Source organism: Acipenser ruthenus, chromosome 24, assembly GCF_902713425.1.
Source record: "Acipenser ruthenus chromosome 24, fAciRut3.2 maternal haplotype, whole genome shotgun sequence".
NCBI lineage: Eukaryota > Metazoa > Chordata > Actinopteri > Acipenseriformes > Acipenseridae > Acipenser > Acipenser ruthenus.
In genome coordinates, this window is record NC_081212.1 from 1,677,913 (window position 1) to 1,700,591 (window position 22,679).

Here is a 22,679-nt window from a genome sequence, read left to right on the forward strand (position 1 = left end):
TAATTATTTTAAAGATAATTTCTATTTTCTATATTGTTTGTGCACGCAGGCAGGGAATGGCATGTTAATCTTAATGCATCGCTTTTCAAGCTAATTTTACATTATAATATTTGAACCCCCCCGTTTTTAATAAAGCTCATTTGTATTTATTTATGTATCTGTGTTGTCACTTAAGGGATTCCCTCAAGACGGATTCAGTTTTTGCAAATTAGAGAAACTAAAAACTTAATTTTTATTTTAAGAGTTTGTTTTAAAATATGGAGAATCACAGCCCTGCATTGACAGCAGCCTGCCTGGGGTTGAAACACTCACACAAAACAATTCAGGGCAGTCCCAGTGAAATTACAATACAAGAGAAAGCAGACACGTTCCACTAACCTCTAAACCAGACACGAGTCTACAGGACAGCCACTGAAAGCTGCATTTTAAATTTGAAGGCTGCTGTAGAAAAAACACAGATTTTATCAATGTAAAAAAAAAGGTAGAACACTACGATCACATTTCTTTGATCAACTTTCAGGACCAGCTGAAACAATCAATTCAAATCACTGCTCCTAATTCCATCCAGATTCTATCGCTGTTCGGAATGTTCCGATCGGGTTGCTCCTTGATTCTGGAGTGGTGATCGATTCTTTGGTACCAAATCAGCCCAGTGCAATATAACCCACCCCCCACCCCGCGTGTCTCTTCACTGGCAACAGTTGGGTTTTTTCTTCTTGGAAGTCGCATACAGGTTGTCAGAATTGCTATTAATCCCTGTGGGAGAGGAATGCAAACACACATGAGTATGACAAGCATTTGTAATACTTCAAACTAAATATGAGGGGCAAACTGTCTAAGCACGGGCATCCGCACAGCATTGCAAAACAATACATGCATTACTACTAGCTGCCAGGAGATGGCGCTCACAGGCCTTAAACAAACCCTGTAGAGAGGATTCTTGCACCCAAAAGGAGTCTAGTTGCAGTTAGCCAGGCACAGCACGTGAGGATACGCAGTTAGCTGAAATACTCACGGATGACTTCTCCAATCTTTCTGGAGTTGGTCTTCTCCAGCTCGGACAGGACGCTGGCCTCGAAAGCCAGAGACGCCACCCTGAAGAAGAAGGAGTTGACGTTCTCGCCTGCAGCAAAGACAGACGGACTCAGCAACACACTGGACTACTCTGCTACAAATCACAACACTTACGAGTTTTTCAATACTAATAAGAAGCAATCCGAATACGTTTAAGTTATCGAGGAGTGAATGGTGAAATGAATAATTCCATCTCGATCTTTTCAGCCCCGATATCAGCCAGCCAGCCCCCCTGCCCCTCCCCTCTCACCTGTCAGTGAAGACACCACCCAATACTCAGCTTTGATTTCCTTCGCCAGCTGGATAGCATCTTCCTCAATCCGAGAGTACTGGGCAGGAGACTGCGGGAAACAGATTTAAACCGAGTCTTATTCTGTCTCGGGGATGGAAAGAAGACTCCCATTGCATTGCAGTTTGATCCATTCCTGGTTTTAATAAGACACACCTGAGCTTGTTACCTGTACACACTGCGGCTGATCAAGCTTGTATTAAAACCTGAAATGGGTGAAACTGCTCTGCAATGGGAGTCTTATTTCCATCCCGGCATCTGTACTAAATCGTTTTTGATGTGGTTGCAACACTAATACACTTACACTTAAATCTTTTTTTGTACCAACCAGAAACAGCAGCACAGAACTCGGATCATTTTCTTTAAGTGCATCTTCAAGCCACTGCCTAAAGTAAAAAAAAAAAAAATACAAATAAAATCAAATTAATCATCAAGACAACTTTATTCAAAACCATTTCGTTTTCAAGTTTGTGTGACTTCTATAGACTAAAGGGCATTCTGGAGGAGAGCCAGCCAATCCGGTGGACATCAGGCAAGTTGAAACATTGGATTCTTTTGAAGTCGAAACTGAAAACATCCTTTTTCGAATGTGTTTTTATAGAATCGGTTGCAGCTGGAGCGTATTTGTACACACGCGCTCTCTGGTTTTGTTGCTCTGGGATGCCATGGTGTGAAGGGCGCTATATAAAAACAAATATGTATTGCAGACAAGACTAGACCAGTAAGCGATTTTGCAAACCTGATTTCCTACTTACTTTGCATGATCCAAGGAGGCCACATCATTCACATCAAACACTATTATAATTGCTGCAATGAGAAAACAGACAGAGGATCGCTTAACACTGCCCACAAGAAACGCACCAGCACTGTAAAACCAACCATTGCATGCAGTAGGACCCGTACTTTGCGCTCCTCTGTAGTAGGTCGATGCGATGCACTTGAAGCGCTCCTGTCCCGCAGTGTCCCATCTATTCAACAGCACAAAGGGGTTTATTACAGTACACAGAGAGACATGCACATCCACTCATAACCCTGGTGGAGTCTCCAAGCTGTTAATCACATCAGCGTTGCCTAACCCTGGATTAATCAAGCTGTACTTACTAACATTACCACTTGGAATAGAAAACACAGCAGACTGAGGTCCGTGACAAACCAGGTTTATATATATATATATATATATAAATTGCAAAGGTGACGGTATTACGGTTATATAAATAGACGTGTCTGATGATTTCAAGGGTGTAGTGCACGGCTTTATTTAATCCATCATTGTGATTTCAGGACCTTTTCTTATTTTTTTTTTTACTTGCAAAAAGGTGAAACTCACAGCTGTAAACTGAAGGGGATCCCCATCACCTCGAACCTCTCCATCTCAAAGTCCACCCCGATGGTGGCCTTGTAGTTCTTATCAAAGGCATCCTTACAGAACCTGGAGGAGGAAACAAGCAGAAGCAGAGAGACCCTTTGAACCACCGTCACAGATCATCTGACAGAGAACAGAAACGCAGGTCAGCGAATTCAGATCATCTGCCAGAGAACAGAAACGCAGGTCAGCGAATTCAGATAATCTGACAGAGAACAGAAACGCAGGTCAGCGAATTCAGATCATCTGCCAGAGAACAGAAACGCAGGTCAGCGAATTCAGATCATCTGACAGAGAACAGAAACGCAGGTCAGCGAATTCATATCATCTGACAGAGAACAGAAACGCAGGTCAGCGAATTCATATCATCTGACAGAGAACAGAAACGCAGGTCAGCGAATTCAGATAATCTGACAGAGAACAGAAACGCAGGTCAGCGAATTCAGATCATCTGCCAGAGAACAGAAACGCAGGTCAGCGAATTCAGATCATCTGACAGAGAACAGAAACGCAGGTCAGCGAATTCAGATCATCTGCCAGAGAACAGAAACGCAGGTCAGCGAATTCAGATCATCTGACAGAGAACAGAAACGCAGGTCAGCGAATTCAGATCATCTGACAGAGAACAGAAACGCAGGTCAGCGAATTCAGATCATCTGCCAGAGAACAGAAACGCAGGTCTGCGAATTCAGATCGGTCATGTTGACAGTCGATCGCTACAATATCAATTAGTGAAAAAACTCTATTAGCTATTCACTTGCAGTTCTGGCAGCTCACCTGTTAATCAGACAGGTTTTCCCCACAGCCAAGTCTCCAACTACGATGACCTTTGAAATCTTAAACCTGCTGGGAGGATTAAAAACAAAGGAGACTGTTTGAGAAAACAGGCAGTAACTGCTAACATGTATAGTTAGGGCCCTTCCATGACTTGAAGGGCCCCATGAAACAGGGAGATAACGCAGGTCACAAAGTCTGAAACCATATTACAGACGCACTGCAAGTGCAGCACAGATCTGCTTGGACAATACCTTTTCATAGGATCGTCTGAATGTGTACACAGGTCGCGAGAAGTGGAAACTCAAGGTACGTTCTTACAGAAACACCTTACTTAAAGGCATCCCCCAAACAAAATAAAGCTGCTGCAGCTTTTTCTAATTCTTGCACCTATGACCCAGTACTTTCTACGAGCTGAAAGTCTTAAAGGAGGGAAATACACTGAACAATGTAAAATGAGGAACCTGAAAATGTGGGTGTGTAATTGCGTTCCAGAACACTGAAAATGTGGGTGTGTAATTGCGTTCCAGAACACTGAAGCCCCTGCTGGCGTGTGGAGGAGGCAGGACTGTGCTTGCTAGTGGTTGCCTGGATACGGGTGTTAAAGGACGCTGCCCTGGTTATCTTCTACAAGCAGTTTACACAGAGCTGGCATAGCAACTGTGCTGTCAACATACACCAGCAAACAGCGGGCTTCCAGACAGAGCAACTCAGCAAGGAACACAAACACGAAGCACGAGTTCAAAAGGGGCATGAAGCAGGGTTAGAGAGGAGATGAGCCGAGGCATGAAGCAGGGTTAGAGAGGAGATGAGCCGAGGCATGAAGCAGGGTTAGAGAGGAGATGAGCCGAGGCATGAAGCAGGGTTAGATAGGAGATCAGCCAATGGGGGTGCCAGGAGCCAATGGCAGCGATGGTTCAGTGCAAGTTTGAAACGGCGAGCGCTGTAAGTGACTGTGGTTTTAAAAGCAGTGACTTACCCCACTGTCCCAGTCCTCTGCTCCTGACAGGCTCCCTTCACTTTGGAATGGAAAGAGTCTTTGGTGTGAAGGGTGGCTTCCTTCGTGAAACACTGGAACACAGGGCACAGCTGAGTCAATATACAGCACAGGGGTGAAACACAAGCTGTATTTAAGCATTTACAGTATTTCACCCTTTATTGATAAAGATTTCTTGTAAAAAAAAAAGTTTGTTGTCTGCTTGACTTAGTTACCTCAAGAGATTTACCTAAGGTAAACACAAGTTCCTAAAAAACCTCCAGATTCAAAAAGCATTCATTTAAGATGACTTTCCTTGTTGTGTTCAAAGCGAATTAGAATTTAGGGAGGGGGGTTGACAGGATTCTTTTGGCATGCATGAATATACGGTAAAATGAATACACTAATAACAAATCAGATTTAAAAAATCAACTTGCAAGATCCAGCTGTTTTAACCCTGAAACAGAAAGAACAAAGAACTGAGAGAGAGAGAGAGAGAGAGAGAGAGAGAGAGAGAGAGAGAGAGAGAAGGAAACAGGATCCCAGCCTTGAAAGCCAATCCCATGCTCTCAGAAAGGAAGCCCAGAGAAACACGACCCGGGGGGGTGGAGGGGGGACCACACAGGGAGCAGCCGCTCTGTCTGGGTCTGCCGGGTGGGGCTGTGCCGGGACGGTGCCAGCACGCCCCGGGAGCTGGAATGTGCCGTTAATTTGTAGCAAGCCTGGACTGGAACTGCACAGAAACCCACAAAACCATTCCCACCTTTCAGAGAGCATCACATAGGGCTGGACGGAAATGAGCAGCATTACATTGCATACCCGACGACACGCAGCTAGATTGGGGGGGGGGGGGGGGGTTATTCTATCAGGGTTGAGGGTCAATTCCTTCTTAAAATCGATTCCCCTTCCTTCACTTGGAGGTGATGTTTCAGAGGCAGAACAATTACTGTGAATACCTGCGGTAGCTGGGGAATGACCCTGTCCCTTCTGACCGGAGGTAGAACACTCATCACAGCCAACGCCGGGGTCAGAGAGCTCTCCAAGAAACCACAGCGCGTCTCTGCAAAGGAGAGAAAACGAATCGGCACAAACGCATTACTGACATTCTGTACCGAGAGGTCTGTCCGATTCTCTGTGCAGCAAGACAAAGAAAAAACAAAAAAAACACACCAGAACCTGACAGTATTTCTGGAAAGATCTGCAACACACGGTGGCTGTATCAAGATCTGCCGACATGTGGGCTCATTTTCCAGCCCCCCCCTCGTGTGGTGTCAAAGGTGTAGTGCGCTGGGTGCGCAGAGTCTCTACATTCCAATTCCATCCTAAAATGAATCCTGGCTCCACACAGCTCCGGTAAGGATTACCAGGAGTTTCCAAACGGTGACAATATTCTACAGAAGAAACAGTCTGATTCAGTAGAACACACCACAGTCCTGCGCTGTATTACAGCGTGTCATTACTGTGTGTGTCTGTCTGTCTGTCTGTCTATCTGTCTGTGTTACAGTTTCCTGCTTCATACAGTCGATGCCAGCTGGCCCCAGTCCAGGGTAAATGGAATGCTGAAATTACTAACAGAGCGCTCACTGCCTCCCCTGTGCAGGAGGAAGCTCTGTATTATTTTCCTTGCTCTCTCTATCGTCACTGTAAGATACAGAGAGTCTCTGGCAACACAAACACTTGCTGTCCACTTAGTGACTGTGTGTTAGAAGGAGATACGTAGTAACTAACCAGCGGAGGTAGGGTTTGGACACTGGCTTTTGAAAAGAAACAAATGGGACGGTTTAAAACGAGCAGTTGAAAGAAATGTTTTTCCATTGAGTTTTGCTTTATTTTAGGCACCTCTGCCTTTTCCCTTTCTTCAACATAGGCCCAGCTTCCTGTTCTGCAGGTCAGCTTTACTAAAGGTCTCTTGCATACAGAAGTGTCTTCATTCAGCCAGCCGCATTTCCAGTGGCTCCCTGTGCGTTAGACCTGCCTGCCTGACCCTCCACCAAGCAGAGACACACTGGTAATACTCGCAGTGCACTATCGGACTAACATAAACAAACTGGGGAGTCAATACGGTCTGTTTCGTGAGGCGTCTTGTCTGTACATGGCTAAAGTATTATAATGCATTTGGTGTTTGGTGATCATCATCCAAAATGCGTTAAAAAAAAACGATGAATGTTTTTTAATTAATGAACTAAGACTATTTTTACGTTACAAATAAAACACAGCTGCTATGCTGTTGCAAAATACTGGCATCTGAGCTAACTGAAAAAAAAAATGGACAGCCTGTCTGGCGGTCTGTGAAACTGTTTTTTTTTTTTTTTTTAATCCTTGGGATTTTTCAAAACCGCATCCTGTTAATCCGATACAAGCATGTTTAAAAAACTACAACAACAAACAAACAAACAAACAAATAAAAAACTACACCCACAAACACTTTGTTATTTTACTGTTCAAAACTAAAGGCAACTATTAAAAAGGGTTTACGTTCAATCAGAAAATACCGGTTCCTTGAGCCAAAAACAACGGTGCTAGCTGGTCAACGGCGAAGGGAATACAGATTAGAAAAGAAAAAAGCTAATATGCGTTTTAAAAAAAAGAGTCGCGTTTAGTTAAAAGACGCCCCAGTTCATTTTAAGAAACAGTAGAGCCATTTTTATTTTGTCTACACACATTTTGCCAACTACTCCGCTTACCTCGACACACAGACCCAGATGTGTCTTAAACACTTCTGCAGGGTTTCAGCAATCCGCTCCGCTCCGTTTCTCTCCAGAATAGACCCTACCTTGCAAGAAACCTAATCCCAAAGTATCTGCTGTTTTTGATGAGAAGAAATGCGTCCACCCGCTCTGAAAATCACGAACGACCGCAGGGAGGAGGGTATGCTCAGTGCCTGTGCTCTGCAAACAGCTGGGTTTGATTAGGGAAGAAGTGGGAGACTCCAGCAGGCGCTGTCTGCGCTCTCTCCTCTCCTCAAAATACAGCCTTTCCAGTCAGACACGGGACCGGGAATGAGATGCGGTTCATGTCTGTGAGCGAAACAGAGACCCCTGCTGGCCGTGAAGCGTCATAGCAGATCAGACCGCGCTGCGAGACTGCAAGTGCACTAATGCCATTTATTATTTTATTTAAGAAGCGACTTTTTTAATATTATCTTTTTATCCTCCATATTAAATACGAGTGTCTCATCCAATTAAGTTTTCTATATGTATATTTAGCATCGGTAATTTTTTCTAGAAAAATTAATTGAGCACATTTTTTTTCTTGTCAGTAGAAACAGCAGTTTATTTAGTTTGTTTGGTTACAGCGTATTTAATTTTCGTAATCAAGTGCCTTTCTGATATATATATATATATATATATATATATATATATATATATATATATATATATATATATATATATATATATATATAAAATACAATTCCCAAGATCCTTCATGGTCTCCTACACGTGTACTCTCGCGATATATATACTCTCCAGCCCCTGTGATATACTTTGAGAAACCCCGTCCGTTCTCCCTTTCCCGCAAGATGGCTCCTAAGGCGAAGAAGGAAGGTCTGTACGACTCGGACATAAATCTCTGAAAATGTTGTAGAAATGCGAGCGTTTCTCTGTCTCTAGCGGTGGAAGGTTAAAGCAGAACAACACAGAGTCATAAAAATGTGAAAACCAGAGTAATATGTGTTAAAATGATACGGTTAGACGCGAGTGAAGTTACAATGGTGCTCTCCCATGCCTCCGTGTGTGTATATCTGAACCTGTATCGTTGAAGCTGTGACGTGCAGCTCACACAAGTTACAGCTTTTTAAAATAACTTCAACACTACGCAGTGTATGTTATATCGGGCTAGTTGGTTTATATTCTACTTTTTAAAAATAATTTATGACGACTAGTGCTTTCGTGTCTGGTTAACGTGATCGAGGCCTGTCTTCGGAAATGTAAACATGCTTATTTATTTTAAATACATTTGATTGGCTTTTCCAAACACACAGTTGCTATATTATATTTGAACCTGATTAATGGCGTTGATTTCCCATGTCTAATGACATTTCCCGGTGCCGGTAGTTCATAAATGTGAGCGCCTCTGTTGAAAAAAAAAAAAAACGTGGTCATGATTTGCCGACGTCCTGTGGCCTTTTAAGACTGTTACATCCCTCACAGTCAAAAGCTGATATTAAAAGCTAATTCTGTTAATATAACACGTACACGTGTCTACCAATTCCGACTTGCTTCGTGTAGTAGATTGGTCCGAAGATGCACCTGGCAATTCTGCCTCTATATGGCCACACTGCTCAGAGCGCTGTCTGATACTCATGAACTTGGCAGTTTTCAACTCGTTGTACAATTAAATACAAATCAGTTAAGCACCATCTTTCTGTATTTTGTAGAAGTATAAATACTCCGGTAAACATAAATAACATTCATCATACTCATACTTTGACGGTTTTTGTTTTATTTCCCTTTAAAAACTGCCATTTCTGAAAATATTACGGTCTCAAGCATATTCAAACTGGTAGAAAATGAATAAAAACATTAAATTAAATCTAAAACACACATTTTCAGTATAGTATAGTAACTGAAGAAGACATAACATGTGCAATGTAATTTATTTTTGCTCGTAGTGCTTTCTTGTAGTGATCTCAAAACAACGCACCAGGGCACCACCTGTTGTCTTGATAGTGCAAAATATGCATTTCGAACGGGTCCGCGGCACCGAGTTTTATTTTTCTACACTTTTTTAAACTCACGGTTGATGAGTCCTGGTCGATTTTGATTCATGTTTGTGTAATAAATTAAAAGTAGACAGTCTAAACTTTTTGTCAGTGTAGGCCCTAAAATGTACGTCATACAGAAGGGCGTTTTTTTCCGTTTTTTTTCCTTTACGCGATGATCTCAACACCTAAACCAATCAGGGCCGAGCTGACACTTAAACTATTGGTTGTTGAAGGTGTCTATAATAAAACGTAATTTAAATCAAGAGCCAATCATGGTCGACATTTTAGATATTAAGGCGTTAACATTGTACGCACTTCCTCGCCAGCTTGTAATTTTTTGAACAGCTCAGTAGAGTCTTTGTTATGATGGGGAGAGGAGCTCCCAACGTTCCATCAGCGAGTACTACTGGCGCAGCAGAGCAATACTTTATTGTACGGAATTAGGAATAGAGTTATTACATTTATTAAAGTTATTAAATTATAAAAATGTAAATGATAATTTATATGTACAGATTTTGAGTAATGGAGTTATACACGAAATATATGTATTTGCCGTTGCTAGACAAAATGATCGACCCCTGAAATATGCGTGTTGTGATATTTTAATCACTACTTCATCCTTAATTTAAAAAATCAAGAACTTAAATTTTAAACAAAAATGGTGTAGAACGTAATGGAATTAATTGAAAATAGAAATAAAATGCGTGAAATTAAGCTTAGACAAACTGCCTATCGTTGTACGGGGGGGTGAAACAGTGCCGCGGGTCCAGCAATGCTGAACATGAACTAGGTCATTTAAAATACGCTAGTACAGTAGTTGATATAGGTAAACAGTTAAAAACTATAGATAATGTTGATATAACATAGATCTGACATATGCTTGTGTGTGTGTGTCTGTCATTAGACTGCCGTTTGAGCTCATATCTCCTGTGTAGGTTGAATATTTTTAGGCTCGGTAGTTTTAACATGTAACAAAACGTCACAAAGTGGTCATTTGCATATTAATTAAATACTTATTTTATTTATTTTAACCATTGTTGTTTTAAACTACTCAACGGCAACAAATATGATAACAAATTATATATTATGCTTTAAATATATCAACTTTATAGAAATGACAAAGTTGCAATTGTGTAACAATTTACACAAGTTTAAAATAGATTAATATATTAATAAATTAAAAATGCTAAACACTTTATTTATATACAAATAATCACATTACCTGCCTTTTCAGTGGCAAATGCACTCTTTACAAATTCTTAACATGTAAAACATTGTTATGATGACTTTTGAACCCTAAACAAACACTATAACACATATTGCAAAACTGGAATAGTTATAATTTCTTAACAGACAAATAAAAACGCTTTTAAACAAGCTATAATATGTTATGTTGCGATACATTATAAACAAAACCCTTGCATTTAAAAATGACACCTAACCCATTTTTTTCAGTACAGATTCACTGCTCAGACACGTGTCTGTAGGTGCCACGCCTTCTGGGCAGTCCTGACACTTGGGTGAGATGCGTTTTTAGGGGCAGGTTGTTGCATTAAAAGAAAAACTAACTTTCAATTGAAAAACACGACCAAGCTTAGCGTAAACTTTTTCTTTAATTTTTTTTTTTTTTTAGATTTTTTTTATTTTATTTTTTTTAATTCAGAAAGCTAAAGTCAGTAGAGTGCAACACTTAAATCCAAGATGGCCGCCGAGAAGGAAAGGGTAGCAGGATTTGGTGCATAAAAAAGCATTTCTACACGTTTTAAATCATTTTTTATATATTTTAATTTTAGATATGTTTAAGTTAGGTAAAAACTGTTAATAATAACCTATTTTTTTTGTTTGTTGTTGAAATCTAAAAAATATGTGGCCACCCTACGTGTAGATTGTCGAGAGTGGTTGTCAATGAATTTTGCAGTTGGGGGGGGTCTTGTTGTCCACCACCTATAGTTTGAATTTGCTGTAGTCATGAGCATTGGATACATGTGTCCATGTTTCTAATGTGAAGATCAAGGCGTGCTTTAGTACAGAACATGAGCAGTGAAGTGACCCGGGTTTAATACAAGACCGTGCATGTACAGTACAGTGTGCAAGAGGTTAGACAGCCGTGTCTGCGTACCATACACGATGGCTCTGGTAATGTACTCGGTTTAAGGTGCAAATGATGGTATTAGCGATCAAAGAATGACTTGCTGTGATTGTGACTTAAACCGATTGATGCACCTTCACCGTTTAAATATATAAATCTAGTGTTCATTTAAAAATGTAATATGAGTTAGTTAATATGTTCTTGATATTTAAGCAGGTCAGATCCACTGGAGGAGATGCAGCCTCTCGTTTACAGGGATGACCTGCCTCTGTATGGGGTCTGGTGTGAAGGATTATACATGGGGAGGGGCTCATGTCATATTCCCTGGTAGCTGTCCCTGGACATTGATGTGGCAGGTTTTTGGAGTTGGTAGCGCATGAGGTTATTGGTAGTTTTGTAGTTTTAAAGGGTTCTACAGAATTCCAGATGATGCTAGGGTTTATGCAAGGATACCACTGTTTATTTCAAATAGGTTTTAATTATTTTTTTAACCCATCCAGCTGTCCCTGCCAAAACCGAGGCCAAATCCAAGGCCTTGAAGGCGAAGAAGTCTGTGCTGAAGGGAGTGCACAGCCACAAGAAGAAGAAGATCCACACGTCTCCCACCTTCAGGAGGCCCAAGACGCTCAGACTGAGGAGGCAACCCAAGTACCCAAAGAAGAGCGCACCCAGGAGGAACAAGTATGTGTGCATGACCCTGAAATTCACTACATTACAGCCTTCCAATCAGGAGCTCAGCATCTGTCTTGAATCTGCAAGACAGCACTTGAGGGTCTGTAACTATAGATTAAAAAAAAATAAAAATAACCAGTCCATGCACTGAAGTCTTTATAGGCTCCAGCATCAAAGACGCCTCTGCGGTGAGCCATGTGTTGATTTGCCAAAAGTAGACTTAAGATTCAAATGGTGAAGATTTCATGGACGCATTGCACACGACCAAATAGCTGCAACTACTGTTGATACGTTCACTAGATAAATGATTGAGGCATCTTTTCTTCTTTACGTTGGTGCAAATGATGGTATTGCGATCAAAGCATGATGCACAGTGATTATGAATTTTGGATACTGATGCACCCCTGACATTTTTCAACATTCTTCCTAATCCCTGAATTTACTGTTTCGTTTTAAACCCGTAGAAGGTGTCTAGTCTTATGGCAGGGCGAGTTATGTGCTAATTAAGGCTCCCGGTTGTAATGCTTAAGAACTACCCAGTTGCTCCTGAACTGCAGTTGATTTTGATAATTCCAATTTCTTTAAAGGCTTGATCACTATGCTATCATCAAGTACCCTCTCACCACTGAGTCAGCCATGAAGAAGATTGAGGACAACAATACCCTTGTGTTCATTGTTGCTGTCAAGGCTAACAAGCATCAGATCAAGCATGCGGTCAAGAAACTGTACGACATTGATGTGGCCAAGGTCAACACACTGATCAGGTACTACGCTGTGCTTGCATAGCTTCATGACTAGGAGTTGAGTGTCGCTGACATTATCTTCTAGTTTTCCAATCTTAATGTGCAATTGATGGAAACTTTTAATGTCTGATTCAGTTTGATGTTTTCAAAGGAACCACTGATGCACTAAATCTAGCACAGTAATGGTCCTTGTTAAATGTACATTTTTTTCATGAACTGTTTTTTCCTCAGGCCTGATGGTGAAAAGAAGGCTTATGTACGTCTTGCACCAGACTACGATGCTTTGGATGTTGCCAACAAAGTAAGTAACGTATTTAAAAAAAGATAATCGAAATGTAAAATCTGAGCGAAAAAGTAACTTGTTGAAAATTTAGTATAGACATATGTTAAGTTTTTTATTTATTGTGGTAACCATTTTAAGAGAAGCTGCTTTTGTTTTTGGGGAGCAGTGTAAATGCCAAGTATGTTGGTAAAATTAAGTTTACAATTCACTGAACCTTATAGTTGGATGCATGGTGACCTTTTCTCCCATTAGTGCAACTTAATGAAGGATCATTTTATTATAGATTGTAATTCTGTGTTATTGTATCCCTCCCAGGACTGTCTTCACTTTGCTTGCTTGTTTTATTTCTGATTTTAAGTGTAGCTGCACATATTTGTGTTTTGAGTTACAATCATAATTCTAATAAGAACCTAGGCATTCCTGTTTAATAAACTTTCAGTGTCTGATTACAATCTGATGTTTTCAAAGGAACCACTGATATGCAATGTGGAATCAAAAGATGTGCTGTGTTTTCAGATGTGAATTGGATTTGTACCTTCATGGAAATATAACTGAATGTCTCCAGGTTTCTCTCCTGGTGCAAAAGAGGAAAAAAAACCTGCTACAATACTAACAATGTTCTTTTCTTGCTTTCAGATTGGCATCATCTAAACTGTCCATCATGGAATGTACAGATAAAAATAAAGTTTGTAAAAATTTCAGAGTGGGCTGTGTCGGAGTCTTTTTGTATAAAGTGTAACTGGCACACACATGGGCAGCCTGCCTGACCCTGGGTTCGATTTTACTAGAGGTTTACAGACTACCTGGCCTTGCACTTTGCAGGGGTAGACAGTGCACCTCACCTACTTCCAGATGCATTCCCAGCAGTATTGCAGTAATCAAGTAAAGTACTTGTCCCTATGCATTAACCTGATACCTCTCAAGACTAGGCTGTCTTCACTACAAGCTGTTTAATTGCTTTGGCTCTGTTTGATAAGCGGTCATCGCATGGCTGCTATGAATGACTTCAATTGCATCTTCAAAGAATTACGAAAGAGGTTTGCTTTTATGCATGTATTTTTCATAAAACGTGTAACAAAGGTTATGGTGTCCCAAGCTAAGTGGGTACGTCAGAATTGTGCATGCACTAGAGGGCAGCAGAGGCTGAACATTTCTAACAAGCAAGCGCTTCATTTTAGTGCCTGAGTGTCCTGCTGACCTGAAGAAGCAGATTCTGATAAAGACGTCTTTGTGCTGCTCCCCCCTTCAGCGCACATGTTAACTAATGATTCTTTCTAAGAAGCAGTTTTTATTTTTGAACAGTTCATCAGACCAATTGGTATCCTGAATGTAACTGCTGGAGCCAATAAAACGATGGGTTGTCTCATGACTTTTGAAGACAGCTGCTTCTTTTATACAGATTTGTCTTGCTCTGCAATATTCCTATTTTTTTTTTTTTTTATTGATGCTCTTAACTATTCAGTTTCAAATACCTTGCCAGAGGCTACACACAGTCTTTCATTAAAGCCTTTATTCAATAAACCCTCCCCACACTTTAACATCATCTTAACAATCAAGATTCAATTAGTTGCACTGATGGAACGATGTCTTTACTTACTCTCTGTTCTTGTCAGTGATTTGAATTGCACTTTTTAAGTAAAGTGTAGACCGTTGCCAAGGGATCACTGGGTTTTTTAAAAATATTTTATTGCTCATGTAGCAGCATGGTCCCATGCACACATAGCGGTTATGAGGAGGCATGTCGGTGCCTGCCATGTTTATCCAATTCTCAAGAAAAGAGACACCAGATACTGGGAGGGGTCCTCCTGTAATTTGTAAGAATGATGTAACCAGAAATCAACCTTTTGTTTTACCGGTTCGGGCTTGACTTTCAGCAGGATTCCTTTGTAGGCAGTTCTGTTTCCCCCCCTCCCCCGATGGCTTTGCAAATCAGATTGCATAGCCTAGCAGTTTGTGCAGGTCCAGGTTTTTGCCACAAGACTGTCCTTAGTGTATGTGCAAACAGAAGCTCTTGAGAACAGCTCTTGTTAACTTCAGATACTGTGATTACCTTGGTTTGCAATGAATTGTAATGTGGGAATAGTCCTGTGCTAAGACCCCTGTGACACTGCTATTTCCTTGCATGACGAAAGCCTCCGGATTGGTTGGAAACACATGCAGTGTTGTGATGTGCTGAACCCACTCCCTCCTGCAGCTGCTGGCACAGAGAAACAGGATTCCTATTAAAGTGATACTGGAGTGCAAATGCTGCTGTGGCAAGCCAATTCCTTTCATGCAGAGACTATGGGTGGAGAATCATTAGAGCTGTTATACACTTCAAATTGAACATACTGTACATTTGTATAGAACACCCCTGCATCTAATGAAATAGATGAACCATGAATTGGTCTTGCATTTCAGGTCCCAGTAAAATCAAATGTACTGTGTGCATTATTATAATGTCAACTTTTTTGATAAAAACAACTTTTTTTTTTTTTTTGTATGCTCACACACACACACACGTCCAATTTCTTCACAGGAATATAGCAAATACAATGTAAAATAACCAGCAATGGAATGCATCACCCCTCTGGGCTTATTACAAGAAATAATAACACAGTTAGAATCACAATGTAACAACTGTACCGCACACAGTATGCACATCTCTGTCATCAGCTGTTTTATTCAGGGAGTGCTTTTGAAAACGAATCCTTGGTTTAACAATTGCTGTGAATCAGAGTGAGGTGCTGTGACTTGGTTACAGTGCGTTTAACCCGATACTGCCTAAGGTCCGTCAAACAGCTTCTATACTGTGATTACCAGAGCACACATATTAGTGTTTGTTTAGGATTTTCAAATCCTTATTTTGATGTGTTGCATGTACGCTATATTGGGCACAAGTAGAATTTTGCTTTTTTGTAATACACAGTTATGAGGCTTGCAGAATCCTTTAGGACAGGGGTGCCCAATCCTGGTCCTGGAGGGCCGGTGTCCCTCCTGGTTTTTGTGCCAACTATACACTAAATTGCTTAATTGGACCAATTAAGCTTCTAATAAGTGCTTGATTGGTCCAATTAAGTAATTTAGGGCACAGTTGCAACAAAAGCCAGGAGGACACTGGCCCTCCAGGACCAGGATTGGGCACCCCTGCTTTAGGATATGTGTTAGGTTTGGCAGTATAGGGTTAAAGCAACGAGTGCAATGCAACATCAGCCTGTAAGAAACAGGCCTGCTTCTTGTTTATATTACCTTACCTGGTAAACTATTCCAGGGATGGGAATATGACTCCTATTGCAGGTGTTACTACCAGCTTGATTAGCCCCAGTGTGTCTTACTAAACTCCTACTAAAACCAGAAGTGGATCACACTGCTGTGCAATGGGAGTCGTGTTTCCATCCCTGTATTATTCCATGCATCTGTTTGTAGTAACTTTACTTTCACTCTCTCTACTGTTTTAAATGGCAGTACTATGTAGTTTAGTCTTTTTCTGTCTAGACTAAAGCTATTTGAAATAATGTAACGTGTCTTCAGTGCTGGTAACACTTAGCCCTGGGAATTGCATCAGAAACGAATATTTTGCAGGTCAATGAGGGTGTTCATTTGGTACAGTGGATAGTGTCCTTTAAAAAGGCACCAGAGCGTAGTGTACTCCTGGAACCGATGCCCAGATGCATGAGGCACAGGGCACAGAGATACGCTGGAGGTTTGGCGTATTCCAGAGGTCAAGGGGAGTTCTTCAGTCATACACGAACTTGGCGCTGCTGTTGCTGGCTGCGCTGTCCTTGCCGCAGTGCGCCGCGCGTCTCTTCGGACGCAGGAAGTCGGTGTGGACGAGGCGCTGGAAGTAAACGAGGATCATGCCGTTCATGAACACCATGGTGAAGAGGAAGAAGGCGGCGTGGTCCAGGGCGTGGAAGTGCTGCACGATGTACCACGTGAGGTAGAACTGCGTGCTGAGGCGGAACGTGACGTAGGTCACCAGGTTGATGTACTTGTTGACGCGGTAGAGCCCCGAGTCCTGGGCGCTGGCCAGCTTGAGCAGCAGCCGCGTGTGCAGGAAGACGCTGTTCACCTCCACCAGCAAAGCGACCACAGTGCCGCCCACGTAGTGGTGAGAGTAGATTGCGTACATGAAGCACAAGAGCACCTGCGCACAGAAACAACACGCTTTAGGAGCTGGCAGTGGATCTGAATGGATGGTTATCTTGCACTAACTCATGTTATTTTAGGTAAAGCAGTCTGATCAGGGTCTGTGAAACCAGTCGATAGAGTCAAGTAGATCGCTCTACTGGATTCCTGCATTAAAGATCTGAGAGAAAAGTTTTAACAGTGCAACTCTTCCACAAAAAAATAATCACATCGGACTAATATGTCGATAGGGTTTAATCCAGGATCTCAACCTCAATTCACTGTTTTAAGAGCATCGAACCTACAGATATCTAACGGATTAGGTCTTTAAATTCCTAAACTAACAAGTATGGTTTTGCAACCTCTGCTCTCAAATGCATTTTAAGAAGAACCCGTTTGAACAACACGCGCTCGATTCCTCGTGTATTTTAAGAGGCTAAAGACCCCAGGTGGGCTAGTCGAGAGTCGCTGTCACAAGCCCAGCACGTCTTCAACCCCCAGCAACAGCGCTCTGCACCGTCACAGAATACATCCTCTGTCTTTTTCACACTGCATGACAAAAGCCGTTTTGTTTTCAAGCAAAGGGGCAGAAGAAACGGTGGCTCTGACAAATGCATGGAGTGCATTCATCGGGCTCCTGCAGTCCAGTAACAAGAGTACCTCCATTGTGTCTGAGACAAGAATCAGGATTTATCGTTCGTTGACCTCCGCCAACCAAAGCCTTGTGAATAACTGCAGAAGGCATTTTAAATTGCTCTTTTGTTCGTCTGTGCGTGTGGAGAAAAAATAACTGGAAGAGCTGTACAGAGAGGCGAGTACTAACGCACGATCTATAGATCACTGTGGAAAGGGAGCCGTTTCACTCTATATAAGAAATATTATTTATTTGTAAAGCAAAGTGTTAATTGACTGAATGTTTTAATTGAGATTTTTAAATGCCGTTGAGGTTGTGCCAAAGCCAATGGAAAACGATATTAAATCTGCTCGATTATAGATCTGCACGACTAATTACAATGAAACGACTACGAATCCACTTATTTAACAAATACATCTGGTCTGCCTTGTTCACCACTTCAATGGCGTGGTATTTTAACTGGCTACTAGAGGATGGAAGGAAAGGCCAGCTTTGTCACGTGTTCACCTACCATAGCGTGATGCACCAGAAACTCCCAAGATGCCCTGGACTGCCCGCTGAGGATGATGTCAGCTGCGTCCTGGACGAAGTACCCTGGGGCAGGCAAAAACCGGGACATGGTTCAATTAGAGATACTAGATACTGCATTCATTACCAATCATCAGAAGAGTGCTATTCGTTTAGGCATTACTGCAAAGAAATTGTGGAAGCATAGATCTTCTTAATACCTCCACTGTGCTCTTATTACAGAGTCAGCACGGGGCGGTTTGTTGAACCTAGACCACATCAGGGTAAGCAACGGCTGGGGTTTGTAGAGCATTTTACAGCACTGGGGGGGATCACCCTGGATTTCATCAGCACAATGGCTGTAAACCAGGGAGAGGCAGGAGCTGATGCAATCCAGCCTCAGTACTGTGAAATACTTCAATCAAATCCAGCCATGGTTTACCCACACAGCAGGCAGGCTGATCAGTCCTCGAGGCTGACATCTGTATTTTACAATAGACAATCCGGGATCCCTCTAAGCTCTGGCATGGGGGTGTGTATTCCAGATACTGAGGGGGCTGGGCCTGACAGCATATCAGCCAGAAGAATGTGTTTTTTTTATGAGGCTGCTCCCAGTTGGAGAGGGAGTTGGATGTGCTTTCGCTACCCTGCCCAATATTAGTCAAACAGTCTGTTAATGATTTAAACATGCGTCCGGCTGACTCTTTCTAATAGGTCCCCTTTCAAACCACTCAGCCTGGAAACAGACTGGAAACGACAGAGGCACTCTGGTTGTTAATAACAACTGGAAACACGACAGTTCTAAAGGCTTTGCGATTTTTTAAATTAGTATTTTTAATTGTTCTTTTTTAACTATTGCAATTTATATTTCTTTATGCAGTTTTATATAACGGCACAACACGTCATTTCCCAGGCTCTTTGAATAGGAAAATCCAGTCAATATAAATTGCAAGCGTGAAAGAAAGAAAGAAAATTTAAAGTTAAAAAAAAAACCCGCCTGCGTTGCTGTAGAGCTCAGACTGTTAACAAAAAACTTCCCTTACTATAATAACAGACCAGTCTGTATCCAAACTGCTTGAGATGACAGTAACAGATACTCTGCACACTGTATGTTCATTTACAACTCACTACACCAGGCCACACGTGGAGCGTGGTCTCCTACCTGAGGAGATGCACACCAGCAGGTAGTCCACAGTGGTGTAGGACGAGTAGATCTGAGACGTCATATCTGGAGATGAAAACACGCTGGGGAAAGAGAAGCCAGACAGTTACTCTTATGTTAGCTACAGCTACTTAAATCGCACGCTGGTTTTATATGGAGGGTTGCCCCATTCCCTTTCCTTTAGCTGCAGTTACAACACTTTACCACCTGGTGGTGCTGTGCACCAATGGAAATCCCCATCAATTAAACCAGTCACTTGGACGTGCCTCTTTGTATTTTAAATTCTTCTCATAACCCAAAACCTAACCCCACCCAGGCACAGACACGCCTGTTTTCAATACCCAAACCTACACTGAGCCTGCGAAACAGGTTTCCAGATTAACTCAGGATTGTCAATGAAGGAACGGGCACAATTACATTTCAGAAACAATTCTAAAATGGGTGCCTTAAATATAGTGCTGACCTGGACTTTGACAATCTGTGAAGGCTTGTTTTGTTTGTTTCTTCACTTCCTGCGCTGCAGGTCACTTTCTAATGCGTTAACCCATGTGACCTGCAGCACAGAAGTGGATTTGATACCAGGAAGAGGAATGTTAAACTTGATATAAAGCGCTGGGTTTGAAAAAAAAAAAAAACTTCAGTGCAATAGAGGGCAGTGATATTGTTGCTTGAGTTGATAAGAGATTAGAAAATTTGTTTTAAACCCTTGATTAACACTCCTTTATTAGGAGGTGGGAGCGCTGAAGTAGTTTCATGTAGGGCCATGATAGTTTTTCATAGAGATTGCAGGGATGGAAATAAGACTCCTATTGCACAGCAGTTTCACACGTTCCAGGTTTTACTACAAGCTTGATTAGCCCTGGTGTAGAGGTACTGTAACAAGCTCAGGTGTGTTTTGTTAAACTCATAGTAAAACCAGGAATGGATCACACTGCTATGCAACAGGGATATTTCCATCCCTGGATTGGCCCACTCCCCAGCTGAAATAGCAGCCGATCTGAACAGGATCAGAGGTGTGTGTGTGTGTGTTCAAGAACCGCCTGTGGAGCTGGGTGAACCAGACTGGCACAATGCACTGAAGGCATGCTCCATACCGTGATGCCTCAGCCAGCTTTGGGTACCAGAATGGAGTCTCTGCTGAGATCAGGACTGGTGCCCCAGAGGCCATAAGCCATGTTACCCCAAGTTACCCCGGTCTTTAAAAGAAACACAAATCGTATCCAGAACTTGAAACTCCCAGTCGCAAATTATAAAGGAAAACTGGAAGCGAGTCAAACGTAATGTTTCAGCTTCATTATACTCCTGCTGGCAGTCTTCTATCACCCCTCCCTTCCAGGTTACTTACCATAGCACAGCCCAAGGTCCGGTCAGTAAGGAATGCACCAGAGACACAGTCAGGTTCCTCCATCGCCAGCTTTTCACTTGGTCTTGTTCTACATGCTTTGGAATAGGCAAGTCCCTTAGCAACCTGTGCACCAACCTGAAAGCTACAGCAAACACGAGCACGGCCAGGGTGGGGTACTTCTGCAGTACGACTCGGAGTGGTTCCATACTCTTCTTCTTCTTCTTCTTCTTCTTCCTCTCCCCTCGTGCTGCCTCTGAGTCTCCGCAGACTAGGCGTGTGTCGGTGTGTAAGTTTTTCCGAAGTCCCGTGGCTGCTCTAGTTCCCCAGCTTTGCAAAATGACAGCAGAAGAAGTTCTCAGATTTCTCACTTCCTGAGCTGCTGCTGTAGGCTGGTGCTGCTGGGACGGCCCACAAACAGATCCAGCTCCACGACTTGATCACCCCAGTGAGGAAAGAAAAAGGGAGGGAGCACAAACAAAAAGACAAAAGCAAGGAGGGAGAGACTAAGAGGCAGAAAGAGAGAGGAGGGAGGGAGCAGGGCTAGCCCTTCCTAATGAAGAATGCATGGCATTCACAGAACACATTCTGCATAATAGGCATTACCAAATTACCAAAGCGCCAGTGTCTCTCACGCAGAACAATCCCGCTGTGTGTGTGTGTGAGTCTCCCATGGAGATATCTCTGGGCTCTCGCACTGTGCACATCTATTGGCCTGTAATCTGTCTGTGGATCAGAGTATCAGAGACACGGAGCCTGAGGTGGTAAAGCAGCAGAAAAGAAGCTGCATACTGTTCTATGCAAACAACTGCTCTGTTTTTCCAACGGGCTTTTTGTATAAACTGCAGATGATCCAGAGAGCTTATCGGTTTTGCATATTTTACAACCGATAACACAGTTTCACCCTCACCTGTGTGTTTACTGCCTACTGTCACCAATCAGAGAGCACAATGGAGATCGATGACCTCTCTACAGCATCTATCTATCTATCTATCTATCTATCTATCTATCTATCTATCTATCTATCTATCTACCTTACTGGAACGGCTTTCCATTTTACGATGTGGAATAGTTCAATTTCAAGAGAAAAATACTCATGCCTTCCAACCTTCTGAAGAAAAACATACCTAGATTTCCCATGGCCCAGAAAAACGTCTAGAGTTTCTGAACGAGGGAGATGGTAAATTTCTCCAGCAGGGAGCGGTGTTGGCATCTTATAACAGAAAAGTGTTGTTACTATACCTAACAGCAGAGGGTTGTGCAGTACAGGTTTTAGAGAGATCTTTTGCACTCTTTTGAGCTTCCGCGGATTCAGAGCTGGAGTTCAGGTCGTGAATGACGAGACGTTGTAGCTGCTGATTAATAAAATGTCTTTAATCCTTGTTTTGCAGTCTGCTGATTGCACTGGTGCAGCACCACAGCAATGTCTGAGTGGGTCAGAGGTGTCCAGGGGCCCTTTCTTGCAGAGTTAACTTTATGTCATCGGGGCTAATTTGACCTTTAACCCCAAAGAGTAAATTAAATGGAAGAAAGACACGTGTTAGCATTTAAAAACTAGAAACAATCACAACACATATTTAATTCAAAGGCAGTTGAACTGTGTTAGGTTGTTTAGTTCACATTTTGTAGCATGAAAGGTTTGAAAATCTACAGCGGCTCACTGAGGACATGTGTTACTTCCAGATCCTGAGATCATGGATCTCGTGATCTCCACATAACACTTCTCTATTTTTTTCCCCACTGCCCTTAATGGGACACTGTAAAAATCAGCCCCATTGTTCCTTAAAAGGCCAAGAAAAGACATGATGTTGCAATACCTGAATTGATTCACAAGAGGGCAGCAGTTACCAACAAAACCCTTTTGTTAACCCCTCGCCTTGTCTTTTATATATGATACTGCTCTGTTTCTTGTGTTGCTTTGACCCCAAAGGAGATGCCACCTCCATCTCATGCCACCTC

At 42.2% G+C, this 22,679-nt stretch overlaps 3 protein-coding genes and 3 non-coding genes across 7 annotated transcripts; 4 read left to right on the forward strand and 2 right to left on the reverse strand.

The window, feature by feature from the left end:
- Nucleotides 1–229: 229 nt before the first annotated feature.
- Nucleotides 230–7,617, reverse strand: LOC117430245 (ras-related protein Rab-34-like). Of its 2 annotated transcripts, none has more exons than XM_058998004.1 (11): nt 7,161–7,617; nt 5,433–5,536; nt 4,480–4,571; nt 3,504–3,572; nt 2,691–2,792; nt 2,267–2,331; nt 2,119–2,170; nt 1,668–1,749; nt 1,325–1,415; nt 1,016–1,123; nt 230–756 (listed from the first exon to the last, which is right to left on the reverse strand). In XM_058998004.1, the coding sequence occupies exons 2-11, from the start codon at nt 5,484–5,486 to the stop codon at nt 689–691; spliced, it is 783 nt and encodes a 260-aa protein (XP_058853987.1). In that variant the 5' UTR covers nt 5,487–5,536; nt 7,161–7,617; the 3' UTR covers nt 230–688. The 2 variants fall into 2 exon arrangements, with proteins under 2 accessions (XP_058853987.1, XP_058853988.1); XM_058998005.1 differs by having other exon boundaries at nt 3,504–3,569; nt 7,161–7,615.
- A 277-nt stretch (nt 7,618–7,894) lies between these two features.
- LOC131700487 (large ribosomal subunit protein uL23) lies at nt 7,895–13,669 on the forward strand. Its single transcript, XM_058997897.1, has 5 exons — nt 7,895–8,021; nt 11,771–11,951; nt 12,530–12,706; nt 12,917–12,986; nt 13,605–13,669. The coding sequence occupies exons 1-5, from the start codon at nt 7,997–7,999 to the stop codon at nt 13,617–13,619; spliced, it is 468 nt and encodes a 155-aa protein (XP_058853880.1). The 5' UTR covers nt 7,895–7,996; the 3' UTR covers nt 13,620–13,669.
- LOC117430958 (small nucleolar RNA Z17) lies at nt 11,336–11,405 on the forward strand. The gene has a single exon (XR_004548609.1). It is a non-coding gene; the product is annotated as a small nucleolar RNA Z17 (small nucleolar RNA).
- Nucleotides 12,277–12,345, forward strand: LOC117430959 (small nucleolar RNA Z17). Its single transcript, XR_004548610.1, has one exon. It is a non-coding gene; the product is annotated as a small nucleolar RNA Z17 (small nucleolar RNA).
- Nucleotides 12,786–12,851, forward strand: LOC117430956 (small nucleolar RNA SNORD42). Its single transcript, XR_004548607.1, has one exon. It is a non-coding gene; the product is annotated as a small nucleolar RNA SNORD42 (small nucleolar RNA).
- A 2,340-nt stretch (nt 13,670–16,009) lies between the features above and the next one.
- On the reverse strand, nt 16,010–21,224 carry LOC117430374 (TLC domain-containing protein 1-like). The gene is made up of 4 exons (XM_034050363.3): nt 20,724–21,224; nt 19,379–19,461; nt 18,221–18,303; nt 16,010–17,094 (listed from the first exon to the last, which is right to left on the reverse strand). The coding sequence occupies exons 1-4, from the start codon at nt 20,927–20,929 to the stop codon at nt 16,684–16,686; spliced, it is 783 nt and encodes a 260-aa protein (XP_033906254.3). The 5' UTR covers nt 20,930–21,224; the 3' UTR covers nt 16,010–16,683.
- Between the last annotated feature and the right edge of the window lie 1,455 nt (nt 21,225–22,679).